At 32.9% G+C, this 16,908-nt stretch overlaps 1 protein-coding gene across 3 annotated transcripts in view; it reads left to right on the plus strand.

Annotated features, from left to right (window-relative positions):
- LOC145297587 (katanin p60 ATPase-containing subunit A-like 2) overlaps positions 1 to 16,908 on the plus strand; it is a 222,265-nt gene that overhangs the window by 99,545 nt on the left and 105,812 nt on the right. For all 3 annotated transcript variants that reach the window (XR_013870276.1, XM_080143634.1, XM_080143635.1), the window contains exon 10: positions 12,481 to 12,544. Coding sequence is in view for 2 of the 3 variants with exons in the window: in XM_080143634.1 (XP_079999760.1) it covers positions 12,481 to 12,544 (64 nt within the window). In the remaining variant the exon portion in view is untranslated. The remainder of the gene's footprint in view (positions 1 to 12,480; positions 12,545 to 16,908) is intronic.

The raw sequence follows: 16,908 nt of genomic DNA on the forward strand, positions 1-16,908 counted from the left end.
GTTATTTATATCTGAAATATTTCGTAATAATATTTGGTTTGGTTGTTTTGTAGACGAAATTTGTTGTTTTTGTTTTTAACTTTGCAGAACATGATTGAGTAAAACAAGAAGAAAATCAAAAATAATAGTCTCAGTGTTTTGCACATGTTCAGTCAGGAAGCCGAGATCTTCAGAGACCCTGATCTTGTAGCACAAGGTTCATATTTACTACACAACCCACTTTATCTATCAGGAAAATGTCAACTACACATGTTATTCGGGAGATTTTTTTTTTTTCGTCTAAGTTTACCTTCCACATTTTGAAAGTCTAGTCTACCCTACTATTTCATAGCTAGATGAAAGAATCACCAATTTTTCAAAATATTTAGTTTCAAACCAAAATATGTAAATCATTAAAATTTATTTATTGGCTGTCTAACTGACATTTCGTTTCATGTAACTCTTTTCAGCAGATATTCTGATAGGATTTAATATACATGGTGTTAAAATACTTGTCGCTAACATATTGCCTCTTGGTATGCGTTATCAGCTTTTGTCTGAACAATAAAGATCATCAAAATAAACATTTGCAAACATGATTCTTCAATTACATTTGTCTTCTGTATTTGAAGCTATTCCATTTCACTCTCTGTATTGTGTCTCAAAAATGTTTTCTGAGACACCTTCCGTGTGTATACATACAATGTCTAAATTTAAATTGTTGTCATCGATAATTTTCATCCTAAAATATCAACATTTCAATTTAAATAGCCAATTATTGTGTATTATGACACCGTGTTCTTTACAATAAAAGATGCAATTTTAATTAAATCCTTTCATAAAATACTTCATCCGACTAGAAATATTTTTCTGCTGAATGTCATATTTGTTATCAGCATCACATTTGGAAACTAATAGTAAATACATATAGAACTACATTATTGCATGCATTATTAATAGATGATTCATTCATTTAAGTGGTGTTCTGCCTGGTGCAGGCATTGATGGCTATGGCTCTTCATCCATCTTTCTCTCTCGAGGCATTCATGAATTCATTGTTGCTCATCATTTTTGATGTTGCCCGGGTGTTAAACATACGTTTCTTGCTGTCGTCCCCTACTTCTTCTACCCACCATCTTTCCTGTTATTCTTTGTTGGTTTTCGGAGAGTAGTTTGATGACGATCAATTGCCATCTGTCTATCATGGTAATCCTTACCGAGCTAGGTGTCCTGATTCAGAACCTTATTCACGCTGTTTCTCGAATAAAGAGTTTGATGTATTGCCACAGCTTTTTTTTGCAGTTGTACACACAGTAGGTTGCATTTTCTTTCTGTCCAAGTAGTGCCAATACTGGGCGATTGTCTTGACTAGTATACCCAGAGGTATTTTCTGCTCAACACAACAAAATACAAAAACAAGAACAGAATTATTTCTGTTTGCTTCCATATTACATCAGTCACCTGCTTTGCATGACCTCACGTTACCCTGATCAGAGAGGGGGAGTGGGTTTTCCACAGAGAGGCTGAGGAAAGGAGGCATCTTACTTTTTCTTTGACAGTAGTACTATCCCACTATTCATGTACGTTTCGGTTATATTTATTTTTATATAAAACAAAGTAAGGTGATAGCTAAATAATTAAGTAATAATATTAATATAGGAACAAATGTGCAACAAATTAGGAATTCATAGGAAACTGAAAATTAACTGCTATATGTGACGTCACACGTTACCCATTTAAGGTGTATTAAAAATAACTCACCTTCTATTTGTGCATAAGCTTTTAGGAAAATTTAAACACAACATATACTCGCCCAGTAAGTAATTGTATCTACCAAGATTTTTTAGTTTTTGGTAAAAATAATTTAAATAAATATGTTTCGCGTTTAATTACATAATTATTTCATTGTATTGTAAGTGTTAATTTGATTTTTTTTAATAAAAAATCAGTAGAACAAAAAGTCAGATGTAGAAATAACTTTTGGAACCTTTAGACTTTTCATTCGAAATTCATTTGCATCTTAAATTTTGTTAAAAGGTAATAGTACAGTATTATCGTCCATTTATCCTATTATATATAGAGCAGTTTTTTGTGTGTGTTCAGCTAAAAGTAAAAATCTACAAAACAAAAATGCACAAACTTGGTATTTTCTTAATGTGTTACCTCAATTGAATATTATCTAAAACTTGGGAAGCGGGCAACTGACCAAAGTTTCGTTAAGGAAAAGGGAAGTAACTCTAATATTTTTATCAAGAAGTTAATTCTCTTATGCCGACTCATTCCTTGGGGCATGTAAATAAAGGAACATTGTCTGAGCATATATATATATATATATATATATATATATATATATATATATATATATATAATGTATAATTATGTATGTCAAGCTAGAGAAGAATGTGTTGGGCAGAGGAGAAAAAGGGGGTTGGGAAGAGGGAAGGGAAAATGTGATAGGAGAAACGTAGAAAAATAGAGAGGTTAACAGAGAAAAGTAGAGAGAAGTTTAATAGAAATATGTTACAATTTTGTCCTGAGCAACGTCGAGTAACCCTACTAGTTCTAAATAAAACAAAATAAAATAAATAACATATTCTTGCATACGCTGCAGTTGTATGAAAAAAAATAAAACAAAAACAAATGCTTTTCTCTATTTAAGACAATAAATAAAAATATTTTATTCATTAATTATAAGACTTAGTCATCTCTATATTAGTACAATTGTGTTACCATATATTGTGTGTATCTGTGAGTGTGTAGTTATGTTTCTCACTACTACATTTTTTTTTTTGCTTGAATCAAATATTTATTGAAAGAAAACACGTAATGGAATAAAATGAAATTAAAAAAAACTATTTAAAAAAATTATGTAACTGAATAATATTTCAGTTTAATTGTATGCAAGTAACTTTCTTTTTTAGAGTTTTATTAATAGTTTAACACAAAAAAGAGTGCATTAGTTCGTGACTCTTCAAAATCTGAAAATAAATTGTTTATACATTTGAACTATGGAATCGTCATGTGCTAAAAGATTGAAAGTTTTAGAAGCCATTTGCATCTAATAATTTTATATTATTAATTTTATTTATTAAGCATTTGAATATTTTATTAAAATATTTATTAAATATTTTCACGTGCATAAGAGTTATAATAAATATTTGAATAAAACATGCAAATGTTTAATAAATAAAATTAATAATAAATACTAAAAATAGGGGTGATGTGAAAATATAAAAAAAAGGGCAGGCAACTCTCTCAAAACGCTCAGGAGAGCGTAACAATTAAATACCACAAAATCGCTAATAAAAAATAAATAAACAAATCAACAATAGATGTAATAATTTTATGAATTTAGATTAAAACATTTTCTTATAGTTTTGCAACAATTTGATTTTAACTTAATACTTTTGTAATTAAACTATACAGTAATGGTTAAATTTAACTTTCAATAGAAAAAAAGCTATTAAAAAATTATTTGGTAGAGAAGACAGTCTAAAATATGTGAAACAAAAATTCTAGTAACAAAGCCCCTGGAAAATATCGGTTATTTATAACTAGTTATTAATAAATAATAGTAAAATATTATCATTATTATTAGTAGCAGTAATATGACATAACTATGTTAACACACAAGTGTTGCATAGAGATGAGGTCTTTTTATTAAGAGATACGGGGACATGTATATTGATGAGAGGAAGATACGTTTATACATCTCTTGAGTGTTTCTTAACATAGCGACTGAGAGAGAGGGGGTGATTAGTTCTTTTAACATGGGAGGGGACCATCATTACTTATGATGGGGAGGCACATTACTTAAGATGGGTAATACAAATACAAAGTTCATTAATAACGATGATTTCACATTACCTTCAATTTGGTAGAATGATGATATGAAGACGGCAGTTACAAAAATATTATTATTCCATTTGATCGGTCGAAATGATGATCACATCCAGGAATTCAAAGTCGTTTCTACATGTTTAATGTTCTAATCCGCCGTTCCTCAGGGGACCCTCCTCTGACTGCCTTTGCTGACTGTTCTCCCTGCCCGACTGCTCCGACTTCCTTCTTCTTCGACCAAACTAGCTCCTATATTGAGAATTCATTTCTGCCATGACGTCATATGTGTGTCTATCAACATGATCGACCAACGTGGCCTAAACATGCGTGGTTCGGCACATGTTTCCAAACCATATCTGCAGACAAAGAATTTTCACTCCTATTTTTTCCTAACAACATATTTAAATTGCTATTGTTCATTATTCTCTAGCTGACCTTATTTTAATTCAGTTTTCATAAACAGAATTGAACAATCAAATTTCCTTTTCAAACAACATATCTAAACTATTTTATGTGAAACTGAACAATGCGAAATTCCATTTCTGAACCTTGATTACGAAGTTCAAATCTCGGTCTATCCTAATCTCATTTTCACTTATCTAATGTTTTTCTTACTTACAAGAAAACAGGAACCTTTCTTGTGACACAAGTTTTGGTTAAATCACTAAAATTACGAAGTGTCTTCAATAAGTTCCCAGACGTTTTTTGTGGAGGCACTTTTATTGATAGTACACTCATAAAACTCTATTCTCCTTCACAGTATTCTCCTTCACAGTATTCTCCTCCGGCTGCAATGCACTTGTTGTACCGCTCCAACAACTTCTTAAAGTCCTCCTGAGAATCCTCTTATGTGAGGATGTCAATGAACCTCATAGCAGCTTTTTTCATGTCGTCAATTTTCTTATGACGATAGGCTCTAAGGTTTTTCTTGAACTTATCGAATAACCAGAAGTCATAGGGAGTAAGGTCTGGACTATAGGAGGGTGAGAAACTGTCTTGATGCCCATCTTGGTCAAATAGTCTGTGACAAGGGTGAAGTTACTCTTGAGACAAACTTTATGCAAATATTCTGCATCTTCAGTTCCTCGTGAATAATTGTGTGAACAGTTTCCACATTGACACCAAACTGTGCACGTATTGTCTCTATAGACATACGGACGGTCCTTATCCGTGGAATTCTTTACTTGACCAATTAACTCTGGTGTTCTGACTTCCTTACTCCTCCCACATTTCTCATCATCCCTCACAGACTGGCTGCCTTCCTTGAATCTCTTATGCCACTTAAAAAACTGATGCTAGGTGCGTGCAAGATGGTCAGAAAGCTGTCTGAAGCATTCCCTACGTTTCTGTGACATTTTTTCCAAGTTTAAAATAGAATTTTCTTGCATATCCTTTTTATGAACTATCCTCACGTCCAGATTGCATTTTTGAAATTTACCAGCTGTAACAATCGGGTTTTAGTATGATGTATTCTAATTCCTGCTGTAGCTGTTCATTTGAACGTGAAATCATAAGAATTGGTCGGTAATCTCCTAAGATGTGTAGCAATAACATACTTAATTTTTAAGAGTCTATGACGATTTTAAATGCCTGTACAAAAACGGCCTGGAAATTTATTGAAGGCACCTTGTAAGCAACGCTGGGCTTGAATAGTACCAGATGGGTGACCATTGTAGAATTCTAGATGGTCTATGTATTTGGGTATGCACACACACACACACACACACACACACACACACACACACACACACACACACACACACACACACACATTAGGTTGAGAAGAAAGTTCTTGCGGAATTTTTAATTTTGAACGATAGAGTTCCAATGAGAAGCCCCTTAGGTCCTGAATTTGCAGATATTTTTGTAGGTTTCTATGAGTCGGTACTGTTTAGAAATTTACTGAAGCCATCAATATATTTTAGATACGTCGATGACACTTTTGCAGCCATTGTTTCTGAGAGCGAAGCAAAACTCTTTTTCGACAACCTCAATTCTCTCCACAAAGCATTATCTTTAACTATGCAGAAAGAGAGTAATGGTTGTTTGCTTTTCCTGGATGTTTTGATTGAACGTAGTAAGACTTCTTTTCTTACTATAGTTTATCGCAAACCGACCTGCACTGGTTTTTATATGGATTGGCACTAATTTATGCCTACTTCCAGGAAAACAGGGCTTACTCATACATTAGTGTATAGAGCCGTTAGAATTTGTTCTTCAAACAAACTTGAACATGAATTGAACAATGTCAAAGACATTTTCATTCATAATGGTTATCTGGAGAATTTGATTCATTCTATTATCAATAATCAAGTAGAAAAATACAAATCTCCTATAGTACTAGGTCTTCCTAGGTGTCCTCTTAATTTAAAACTTCTTTGGATTGGAGATGCTGATCAGTGTTTGGGCAGACAGATCATTAAGTCTGTGTCAAGTTATTTCCCGTCTGTTGTGTTACGTTTGATTTTTGGTGTAATATCTGCATTCCTCCTGGTCACAAAAGATAGTTAACCTTACATCACACAAAGCAATGTTATTTATGAATTCAGTTGCCAGTGCGTTGCTGGCTATGCAGGTCGAACCTTCTTAAATTTGCAGACACGCATTAATCAGAATATCCCAGCAGAAATTAGACTGGGCAAGTCATTTTGCTCTCACCCCTTTTCCACTTTGGAATATGTCATTTCTAATCGAAAATCCAGCTTGAGCTAATGCATATAAAATAAATTGTTTTAGAATTTTACACCAAGCTGACTCTCAAAATCATTTAAATATTTTGGAATCAGTCTCGATTATTTCGTGTAGGCCCTCTTTTTGTTGGTAGAAGGTATTTGTTAAATCATTGGATTTGCTCGAGGATATATTTTAATTATTCTCATACTCCCCCCATCTTATTTGTACCTGCATTTTAGATAATTGTATATATATTATTTTACATAAATTCGGTTTTTTTTTTTTATATTTTTAATTTGTTTTTTTACTCGTTATCCTTGCTCTTTCATGAGAATTTAATTCGTTTTTGTATTTTTATGTTAACCAACGATTAACTCCTGATGAGTTTTTTGGTGAAAGGGGCCCTTAGGTTTTTTCCGTATATTATTTTTAAATTGCTATATAATGTATATATTAATGATTTATACATAGATATATAAGTAAGATATATTTTCTATCCTGCCTTGACAGAGTTCAAAATAGGTTTTGAAACTTAGTAGGTGATGCCCTTTTCTTTTCCCTGCAACCTCTTTTGTACAGAAGAGACGTCGCAAGTCTGTCTCTGCTCTATAGCTATTTTCATGTTTAGTGCTCGACTGAACTCCAATCTATGGTCCCCTTTTGCTAAACTTTCACAAAAACACTCGACTTGCTACAACCACTATATATGATTTTCTCCACTTTCTATTTGTTTCTAAATGTTAACACACAGATTCCATGAACAAAGCTTCTTTTCCAGAACTGCCAGCCTTTGGAACACTGTTCCACTGGCATGCTTCCTGGCTAAATACAACATGGTAGCCTTCAAATCTAATGTAAAGAAGTTCCTGTTAAGCTGTCCTCATAAATAATCAAATTCTACCCAATTTACACCGTAAGTGATTACTACACCATCACCTTACATTCATTAACCCTTATCCTCGAGTGGCCTTCAGGATTTGATAAGTGGTGATTCCCAAGTAAAATATATATATATATATATATATATATAGAGAGAGAGAGAGAGAGAGAGATAGTGAGATAGAGAGATGTTTATATAAGATGTAGATATAGAATACACTAACAAATATATGCTTCTTTAGTTATATGTTGTTAAACTGAGATGATGGCAAAATGATGAATGAACTACATACAATGTACCCCAAAGGAGGAGATAATGACTTAGAGAATGACATCATGATTAACGAATATCCCCACTCCACAAACAAAAAGAATGTAATCCTAGAAGGATGTTACATGTACTATACTTTCTCAATCCCAAAAGAGAAGATAATGCCTAGGATGATTTCATCATGACGGATAAAAATATATAACACAGAATTAAATAAGCATAAATCATTTTAATTTTTATTTACTTAGGATCGGTAGAGAAAAAAACTTTCACAGAAAATATACAAAGTGATCAGCTTTATCATTAGAAGATGAAATGACCTGAAGATCGTTAAAAAAAGAGGAGGAATTGCCATTATTAACAAAACTATTATAGGTTCTCCAGAAATCACGAGAGCCAAACTTTTGAAATAAGTCACGAATCCTTTAAGAATATCTAGACTTCGCCTCAGAGATTGCTCTCTTGCAGGCATTTCTAGCTTTTCTGTAAGATTAGAAAATTTAACTTTATTGGTTTGCATTTTAAGTGAAAGGCGTTTTTATTTCAAACTATGTATATTTATAATTTTTCAGAAAAAAAAGTTGAACTTTTTATGATTTTCTTTTTTATCTCGTAAATAAAAACGTTTTAACGATCACCCACTTTTTTCGTATATTATTGCTAGCCTGCTTATGGCGAACGAACATAGACTAAATTGAACCCTTGACTTAGGAAACAATACGATGATGAATGAACACTACTCTTAAGGAAGTAATTAGAAGAGTGGTTTTATTACAACGGAACCGATTTTATACTACCTCACCCCCATTAAAATATATTCCGAGTAAATCGAGTTTTTCTTTCATTAATTTAAAAATAACTAGTCACAAAAACATTATTTACTCATTGTTAATTTGCATTTTTTGCTAAAATCAAAGTTAAGTATCTGTTCGCCTCTTCTCAGCGACATTTAATGTTTAACTGATTTCCAAAAGTTTTCACAAAAATTATCTCCCTTAGAAATGAAAATCTGAATAGGTTTCAAAATGCTATCCTTTTTTCTATATATAAAATGTCTTTAATTAATTTTATTAAAAATTATAGTAATATTACTACCCATAAAACGATTTCTTATATAGAGGACTAGCAGGAAGACCCGACGTTACCCGGGCGGATTTAGGATCAACGAATGTTTCAACCTCTCATATTTTCTTGTCATTGAAATAGGGAAAATCGGCCATTTTCAATCCTCCCTGTATTTACTTAGTCCACAATACATTATAGTCTACGTTGCACTGTAGAAAACCTATTGTTGATTTAAAAACGTGTTTTTATATAATGACTTCAATTAAAGTTTAAAATGCAAAAATCAAGTATAATGGTTCAATTCTGGTTTAAATAGAAACATTCATTTTGAATGCGCCCCTGTCATATCAAAGAAATTACTGTTGATTTTATATGCTAGGCCTTTCTGCTTGTGCGGCAAATAAAACTTCTCAAATGCACTTGTGATGTTAGGTTGTATAATCGCCTGTTCCTTCTTTCATCGGATTTTTTCGATTATTGATACTTATCACAGGCATTCTGATACAAAATCTATTTAAGAACTCTGCCACGCACATTAAGTACATTTGTGTGAAATTTGAAAAAAAATCGACCCAGCCATTTAGGAGTCCATAGAGAAGTTTCCAGACTTTTTTCGTAAGGACGTCTGATTGAACACGACAGAGTTATTCTTTTTTTTTCCGATTTTTCTGGATATCTTTTCCATTCGCTAAGCGGTCTTTTTTTATTTCAGCTGACATGTTGTATAAAATGGCGCCCAAAAGTTGTTGTTCAGCCATATTCTACCCAAGCGCTTTTTATTGGTGCATTCGATTATCATCCGGAGCGATTGTTGTTATCGTTTTCTTTTCTTTTGAGGCTTGGTGTATTTAGTTTTTTTTTTTATCGGATGCACTGATAGAAAGTGCTTGAGTAGTATGGCTGAACAACAACTTTTTGGCGCCATTTTATACAGTATGCCGGCTGAAAAAAAGACCGCTCGACGATTGGAAAAGATATCCAGAAAATCGGAAAAACGAATAACTCTGTCATATTCAATCAGACGTGCTTGAATAATGACTTGCTGCCAAAATATACATATATATATATATATGTGTGTAAATGTGTATATGTATGCATATGTATATATGTGTGTGTATGCATACATATTTATGTGTGTATATGATGTACTTGTTTGTTTATATGTACGCATGTATGTATATCTATGTATGTATACGTGTTTATATATGTATACTTACACACACACACACACATATATATATATATATATATATATATATATATATATATATATATATATAAATAAATGTTGTTTGTTTTGGTTTTAGCGATATGTTTTGAATGAATTCAATTATTTATGAAAGCGCATTTTTACCTAAATGCGAGCTGGGAATAATTTTCCCTTTAACCAATTTGGGGAGCAGTATATATATTATTTTAATTTCAATTACATTTTAAAAATAATATATATATATATATATATATATATATATATATATATATATATATATATGTTTATGTTATATATATTGGTTGTGGAAATAATTATATATAATCTCTTACATTCTGAAAAATTCCATTATCAATTATTCGCTAGGTTAGCATTGCTGGATGGCATTGTCCTAGCGAATTGAAAATTCCTATTTGTGAGACATCGGCTTGGGGTTATTAGCTGGTTGGATGATCGCATCCCTTGTCGAGACAAAGTATGTCCATTTCTCAGTCGGATTTTTGCCCGGTTTGCATGATCAGTGTTAGTTAATAGACTTTCTTGTGTGCGGGGCCTCTGCTCAGCTGGCAGAGTGCTTACTTCACATGCAAGACGCTTGGGTTTCAAATCCTGTGTTCGGATATGTCTAACTGATGAGCCCAAATGAGGGCGAAACTCGAGTCTTAGACTTCCGGTTTGTTGACTGCCATGGCTCTTGTGACTGCGGCGTTGTTTGGCTGTGGAAATATATATATAATCTCTCACATTCTGAGAGAATAAAATATATATATGTATATTTATATTTTATAAATATACCTGTATCTCTATAAAAGTGAACGTGTGTGTGTCTGTCTGTCTGTGTACATTTCCCTACACAATAACGCTGTCAATTTTCAGTCTACAGACTCGAAATTTGATATACAGGGTACTGAGATTTGGGAAAATCTTGGTGATCGGTTTTCGGCCATAAATTTGGCTGTTAAAGGGTCAAAGTTCAACGATTTGACCTTTGAGAACTCTACCAAACTCTTCCGCCAATTTTGGATCTAAACACTTAAAAATTTAGATATAGGTTCCTTGGACATGGATCTAATTTAATAACTTGATTTGAGCCCAAAACAATAAATGTTAAGGGGTCATAATAGGGGTCAAAATTTAAAAATATTGACCTCTGCGGTCTCTACCAAATTACTCAAACACTTTCTGGTCTAAGCATTTGAAATTTTACATAAAGGGTATTCAGAGATAGGGCAAGTTTTTTAATCGGTTTGGGTCGAAAATTTGAGCTAGCAATATATAAATGTATCTATGTATGTTTGCATGTCTGCGTAAGACTTTCGATAGAGGCGACAGATTTTCACATGATAAGTATCGTTTTGAAACTCGACCCTTCAAACAACAAATACCGAAAAAGTGGTTAAAAACATTAATTTCTTTACCCTCAACTGGGCACTTTTCTACAGGGAGGGGTCGCTTTTTTCGCCGATATTTTCGAAAGTCATCCCCTCTTTTCGATTGTCTAGCCTTAATTTAAACCTATGTCACTTCCGGTTTGACGGTGGTCGTAACAGCAAAGACGTCACGTTTTTCCCCGTTCTTTTCCTTCTTCGCAGTACGGGTTCGAGCCTGCCTTCCTACTACCACTTTTATTTTTGTTTTGTTAAATACACCTCCAAACACCCAGGCAACGCCGGACTGAAATGCTAATATATATGTGTGTGTGTGTGTGTGTGTGTGTGTGTGTGTGTATGTAACAGAGTATGGACGTATGTATACAAATGCATGCGAATGAGGTTACCAGTAATGAAAGTCTATAAAAAAGAGAAATCACATAGAGAGTACGATTATAATAACAGCATGAATGATGTTTGAGAACATGTTAGAGAAAACGATCACGTGAGAGACATCATAGCCGAGACGAGAAGTCACGTGTGGTGGAAGAATAAGGAAATAAATGTCATTGTACAACAAAATGGTAGATGGGACTCTCTTAAGCCGTGGTAAGCACCTCATCTGGTGATGGCGTCACGATAAAAAATACCCTTGATAGCCCTGGCGAAGCATCAAGTATTCAGCTAACAACAAGATTTGAATTACACTACAAACTCGTATGGTGAGTTCAAACTCGGCTACGGCCGCGCTGGATGATGGATGGATGTACAACAAAAAAAGCGAGTTAAAGTTCTTTTCTATCCTTTGTCTGCTTTGCGACTGAAGCTACAACGTGTTGGTTCCAGGACAACGTTACATATGTAAGAGTATGAAAACTGGAATAATTAATGAGCTTATTTGAATGTCAGATTTGATTTGTGATATTAAGAACTTAAAAGAAATAAATAACAAAATTGTAATAAATATTTGTGAAATTTAAAAATTGAATTCAACGATTCAAATAAGCAAAATGTGCACAAGATCACATTTAATGTTTAATTCCATATAAAAAATAACTTAATATTTTAATGCTGAAATTAATTGATGACTTTCAGTTCTTTAAATGTGTGTAATCTTCTTTCTTTTCTTCTAAATATATAATCATATATTTAATTTTTTTCGTTTTTTTTTTCTTTCTTGTTTCATGTTCCAGTACCCTTCATTGTTTCAAGGTATTCTCTCACCATGGAAAGGTTTATTACTATACGGACCCCCTGGTAAGATTTGGTGCAAGTTTAAATAAATACACACATATAAGGTACCCTGTAATTGAATATATATATATATATATATATATATATATATATATATATATATATATATATATATATATATATATATAGATGTTGTTTTTGTTTTGTTTTAGCGATATGTTTTTGAATGAATTCAATTATTTACAAAAGTGCATTTTTACCTAAGTGTGAGTTGGGAATAATTTCCCTTTCAACCAATTTGGTAGCTCCACATGGGGAGCAGTTTATATATTATTTTTAGAATGTAATTATCCACTGACAAGTGTTTCGTCGTCTACGACTCATCAGAGAGGCTGTATCTAGTGAGATTCGTAATCGGGACCCAACAGTATATATATATATATATATATATATATATGTATATATATATATATATATATATATAAGGTACCAGATTTTTTTTCGTATGGGCACTTTTATTGATAGTAAACACATGAAACACTAGTCCCCCTCGGAAGTAATCTCCTTCGGCTGCAATGCACTTGTACCATTCCAACAACTCCTGGAAGGCCCAATGGAAGTCCTCTCGTGTGAGCATATTAATGACTCTCATAAAAGCCTCTTTCATCTCCTCAATTGTCTCGAGCTTAGAGAATAACTAAAAGTCATAGGGAGCAAGGTCTGGGCTATAGGGAGGGTGAGGAACTATCTTAATGCCTGTCTTGGTCATATAGTCTGTGACAAGGATGGAGTTGTGGATTTGTGGATTCGTGCAAATGTTCCGCATCTTCAGTTCATCGCAAATAATTGTATGTACAGTTCCCACACTGACATCAAACTGTGCACGTATTGTCTCTATAGACACACAATGATCCTTATTCATGAAATTCTTTATTTGGCCAATCAACTCTGGTGTTCTGACTTCCTTACTCCTCTCACACTTCTTATCATCCCTCACAGGCTCCCTGCCTTCATTGAATCTCTTATGCCACTCCAAAACTGATATTCGATTCAGGCAAAATGGTCAAAACCAGTCTGAAGCATTTCATACATTTCTGTAGCATTTTTCTAAGTTTAAAATAGAATTTTATTGCATATCGTTCTTCTAAAGTGTCCTCACGTCCAGATGGCATCTTTTGAAATTCACCAGTTGTGACAATCAGGCTTTAGTAGGGTGTTTTCCAATTCCTGCTGTAACTATTCATTTGAACTTGAAATCATAAAAATTGGTCAGTCATCTCATAAGATGTATAGCAATAACATATTGAATTTTCAAGAGTCTACAAAAATTTTAAATACTTGTACAAAAATGTCTGGAAACTTATTTAAGGCATCTTGTATATTTGAAACAATTTTGGTTTAACACCATCAGTAACTTATATCTATTGATTCTCGTGTTTGAATTCTGCCATAAATATACTTTATATCAAATGCTCTATCTGAAAGGACACTGAGTAATTTACTGTTAATATTAGGCTGTATTCCGATTTTTAGAAATAGAATTTTATATTATTTCTATTATCTTCTATTTAAGAAAATGATTGGTAATATTTGAAACATATAAAATGCATTTTTTCCCCCTCTTTTTCAGTATAAAAAAGACATATAGACACTATGACGTAAGGGGCTACTATTTGAGACCATCTATACAAGGCTCTGTTGGAAAGTGAGCAGCAAGTTTTCTATTGACAATACATTGAAATCTTTGTATATTGATACAGTGAGAGAAGCAGGAAACAGGTAGAAAATTCAAATCTGAGGGAAAGAAGCTATTAAACTTCTTTCCCTCGAATTGCTAGACTGTTTTCTGGCGTCTAGTGACCTCTGGAGTGAAGCCATGAAATATGTTGCTTGTTTAGTTTGTCATCGATATTTGCATTGAGGTCTTAATTTTAGGTTTCAAATCAGAAAATGGCAGGGATTTGTCGAACTAGCCGCAAAATCCGACCCATTTCCTGTAAATGTCGGTAGATGACATCAAATTTTCTACTTATTTTCTCAGACCGCTTACCTTAGAAATTAACCTTACTTTCTAGTTTTTCGACTGCCTTAACATGCAGAAATGTAAATGTAAAGTGAATAAATATCTTGCTGTTAGGGTAGCCTTTTACACTCGGTTTGTGATATACCTTCTTTGGGGTAAACAAAGTAATATATTATATATACATATATATATATATATATATATATATATATATATATATATATATATATATATATATATATATATATATAGGAATATCCATTTATCTAGTGTTTCTTTTTCAGATTAAATATGTTTCTAACTCATTTCAAAGTGTTTTTTTAACATATTTTATTAACTGTTTGCTCATATATATATAATGGATTTGAGGCAAAATTAAAAACGGGAAAAGAATTTAATCTTAATTTCAATTTCTGCTGAATAGCTCTCATAACGGCCTCTATCTGAATGTTATAATTAAAGCTGAACACAGGTCTAACAAAAGGAAATGTTCCTGAAATATTTCATAGAGAACTTCTATCAGATGACACGCAATTAAGAATATAATGTAATAAGTGTATATCTATATATCTATAAAAGTGAAAATAACTTGTCAAGTTTCGGTCTACAAACTCGAGATTTGACATAAGGAGTATGGAGATTTGGAAAATCTTTTTAATTAGTTTTCGGCAAGAAATTTAGCTGTCAAGGCGTCAAAATTCAATGATTTGATCTTTGCAAACTCTACCAGACTCCTTCGCCAATTTTGGGTCTAAACACTTGAAATTTTCGGTGTAGGTTAATTGGGCATGACTCAAACTTTTTAATTTGATTTGAGCCCAAAAAGTAAATGTTCACCGGGTCAAAATTTGGGTCAATGTTAAAAAAAATTTGACCTCTGCGGTCTCTACCAAATTACTCAGTCAATTTCTGGTTTAAACATTTGAAATTTTACATAAAGGGTATTCAGAGATAGGACAATCTTTTTAATTGGTTTGGGACAAACATTAGAGCTGCCAAGGGATCAAAGTTCAAAAGATTTTACATTTGCAGTGTCTAGCAAATTACGCAGCCAATTTTTGGTCTAAACATTTGAAATTTATACATAATGGGTATTCAGACATACGGCAAGCATTTTAATCAGTTTTGGGGCGAAAATTTGGCTGCCAAAAGGTCAAAGTTGAAAGAGTTGACCTTTGCAAATTCTACCAAATTCCTCTACCAATTTTGGATCTAAAGACTTGAAATGTTAGATGTTGGTAACTTGGACATGGGTAAAACTTCATATTTTGATTTGACACCAAAATAATAAATGTTAAGAGGTCAAAATTGGGATCAAAGTTTTTAGAAATGACCTCTGTGGTCTCTACGATATTATTCAGACAAATTTTGGTCTAAACATTTTAAATCTTACATAAAGTGTATTCACACGTACGGCAAGTTAGGGCCCAAGCAAAGCCGGGCTGAACTGCTAGTATAAAAACAAAGTAAACATATATATATATATATATATATATATATATATATATATATATATATATATATATATATATATATATAAGGTTGGTGCAAAAACAATATCGTTTTCTCACATATGTTACTTTTATATATGACTAACGGGGGGTACCCGGCGTTGCCCGGGTGTTTGGAGGTAAATCAAAACTCCGGGGGGGGGGGATTTAAAATAAAAAAAAAAGTTTTGGTAGGCAAGTATGAGGATCGAACCCGAATCCTTGAGGCGAAGTTGGAAATTAAAGTGTGAACAAAAATAAACGTGCAATGTTAATCATTGCACCACCACGACATATTAACGGAAACGCGTTTGAATTTATTTAATTACTTTGATTTGGGAGGTGCACGTTTTAATGACTTAATTAGGTCAACTTTGACTGCAGAGTAGTATTTTATTTTATGCGGGAACGCTTTTTTATTTTCCCAAGATGTTGGTGGAGGGGGGACCAGCTCCCCTTGTCCATATTGAATAGCAATTGTTTGATATAAGGAAAATATTTCAACATTGATCAAAGCTGATTGCTTTTGGACATATCCGGCGATCGCCACCGGAAAAATACCGCCAGAATTAGTGTCGCTTTTATTATAGGAAAAAGCCTAATCCACATGCGGCAAGTGAAAACTGTTGAATATTTATCTTCCCGAAGTCGAGCAAATTAAATAGACAGGCGAGATCCGTTGTTAACTCAGAGATATTATGATTTATATGTGATATAAAAAGTCTTAAGAAGTTGTGAACCGACCGAGCGCTTCTCTGAAAAAAGCCTTTCTTGGACATACACAAAAAGCGAACATATATACACACATTTTCGCTTTTACATATATAGATTTCTGAATTAATTCATTAATATATATAGCCATGTTATATATCATTTTGAAGCGCATTTTCGCTCTATCAAATTGTGTTATTCAT

This window comes from Euprymna scolopes, chromosome 18 (genome assembly GCF_053919585.1).
Source record: "Euprymna scolopes isolate OS-2025 chromosome 18, ASM5391958v1, whole genome shotgun sequence".
Classification (NCBI taxonomy): Eukaryota; Metazoa; Mollusca; class Cephalopoda; order Sepiida; family Sepiolidae; genus Euprymna; species Euprymna scolopes.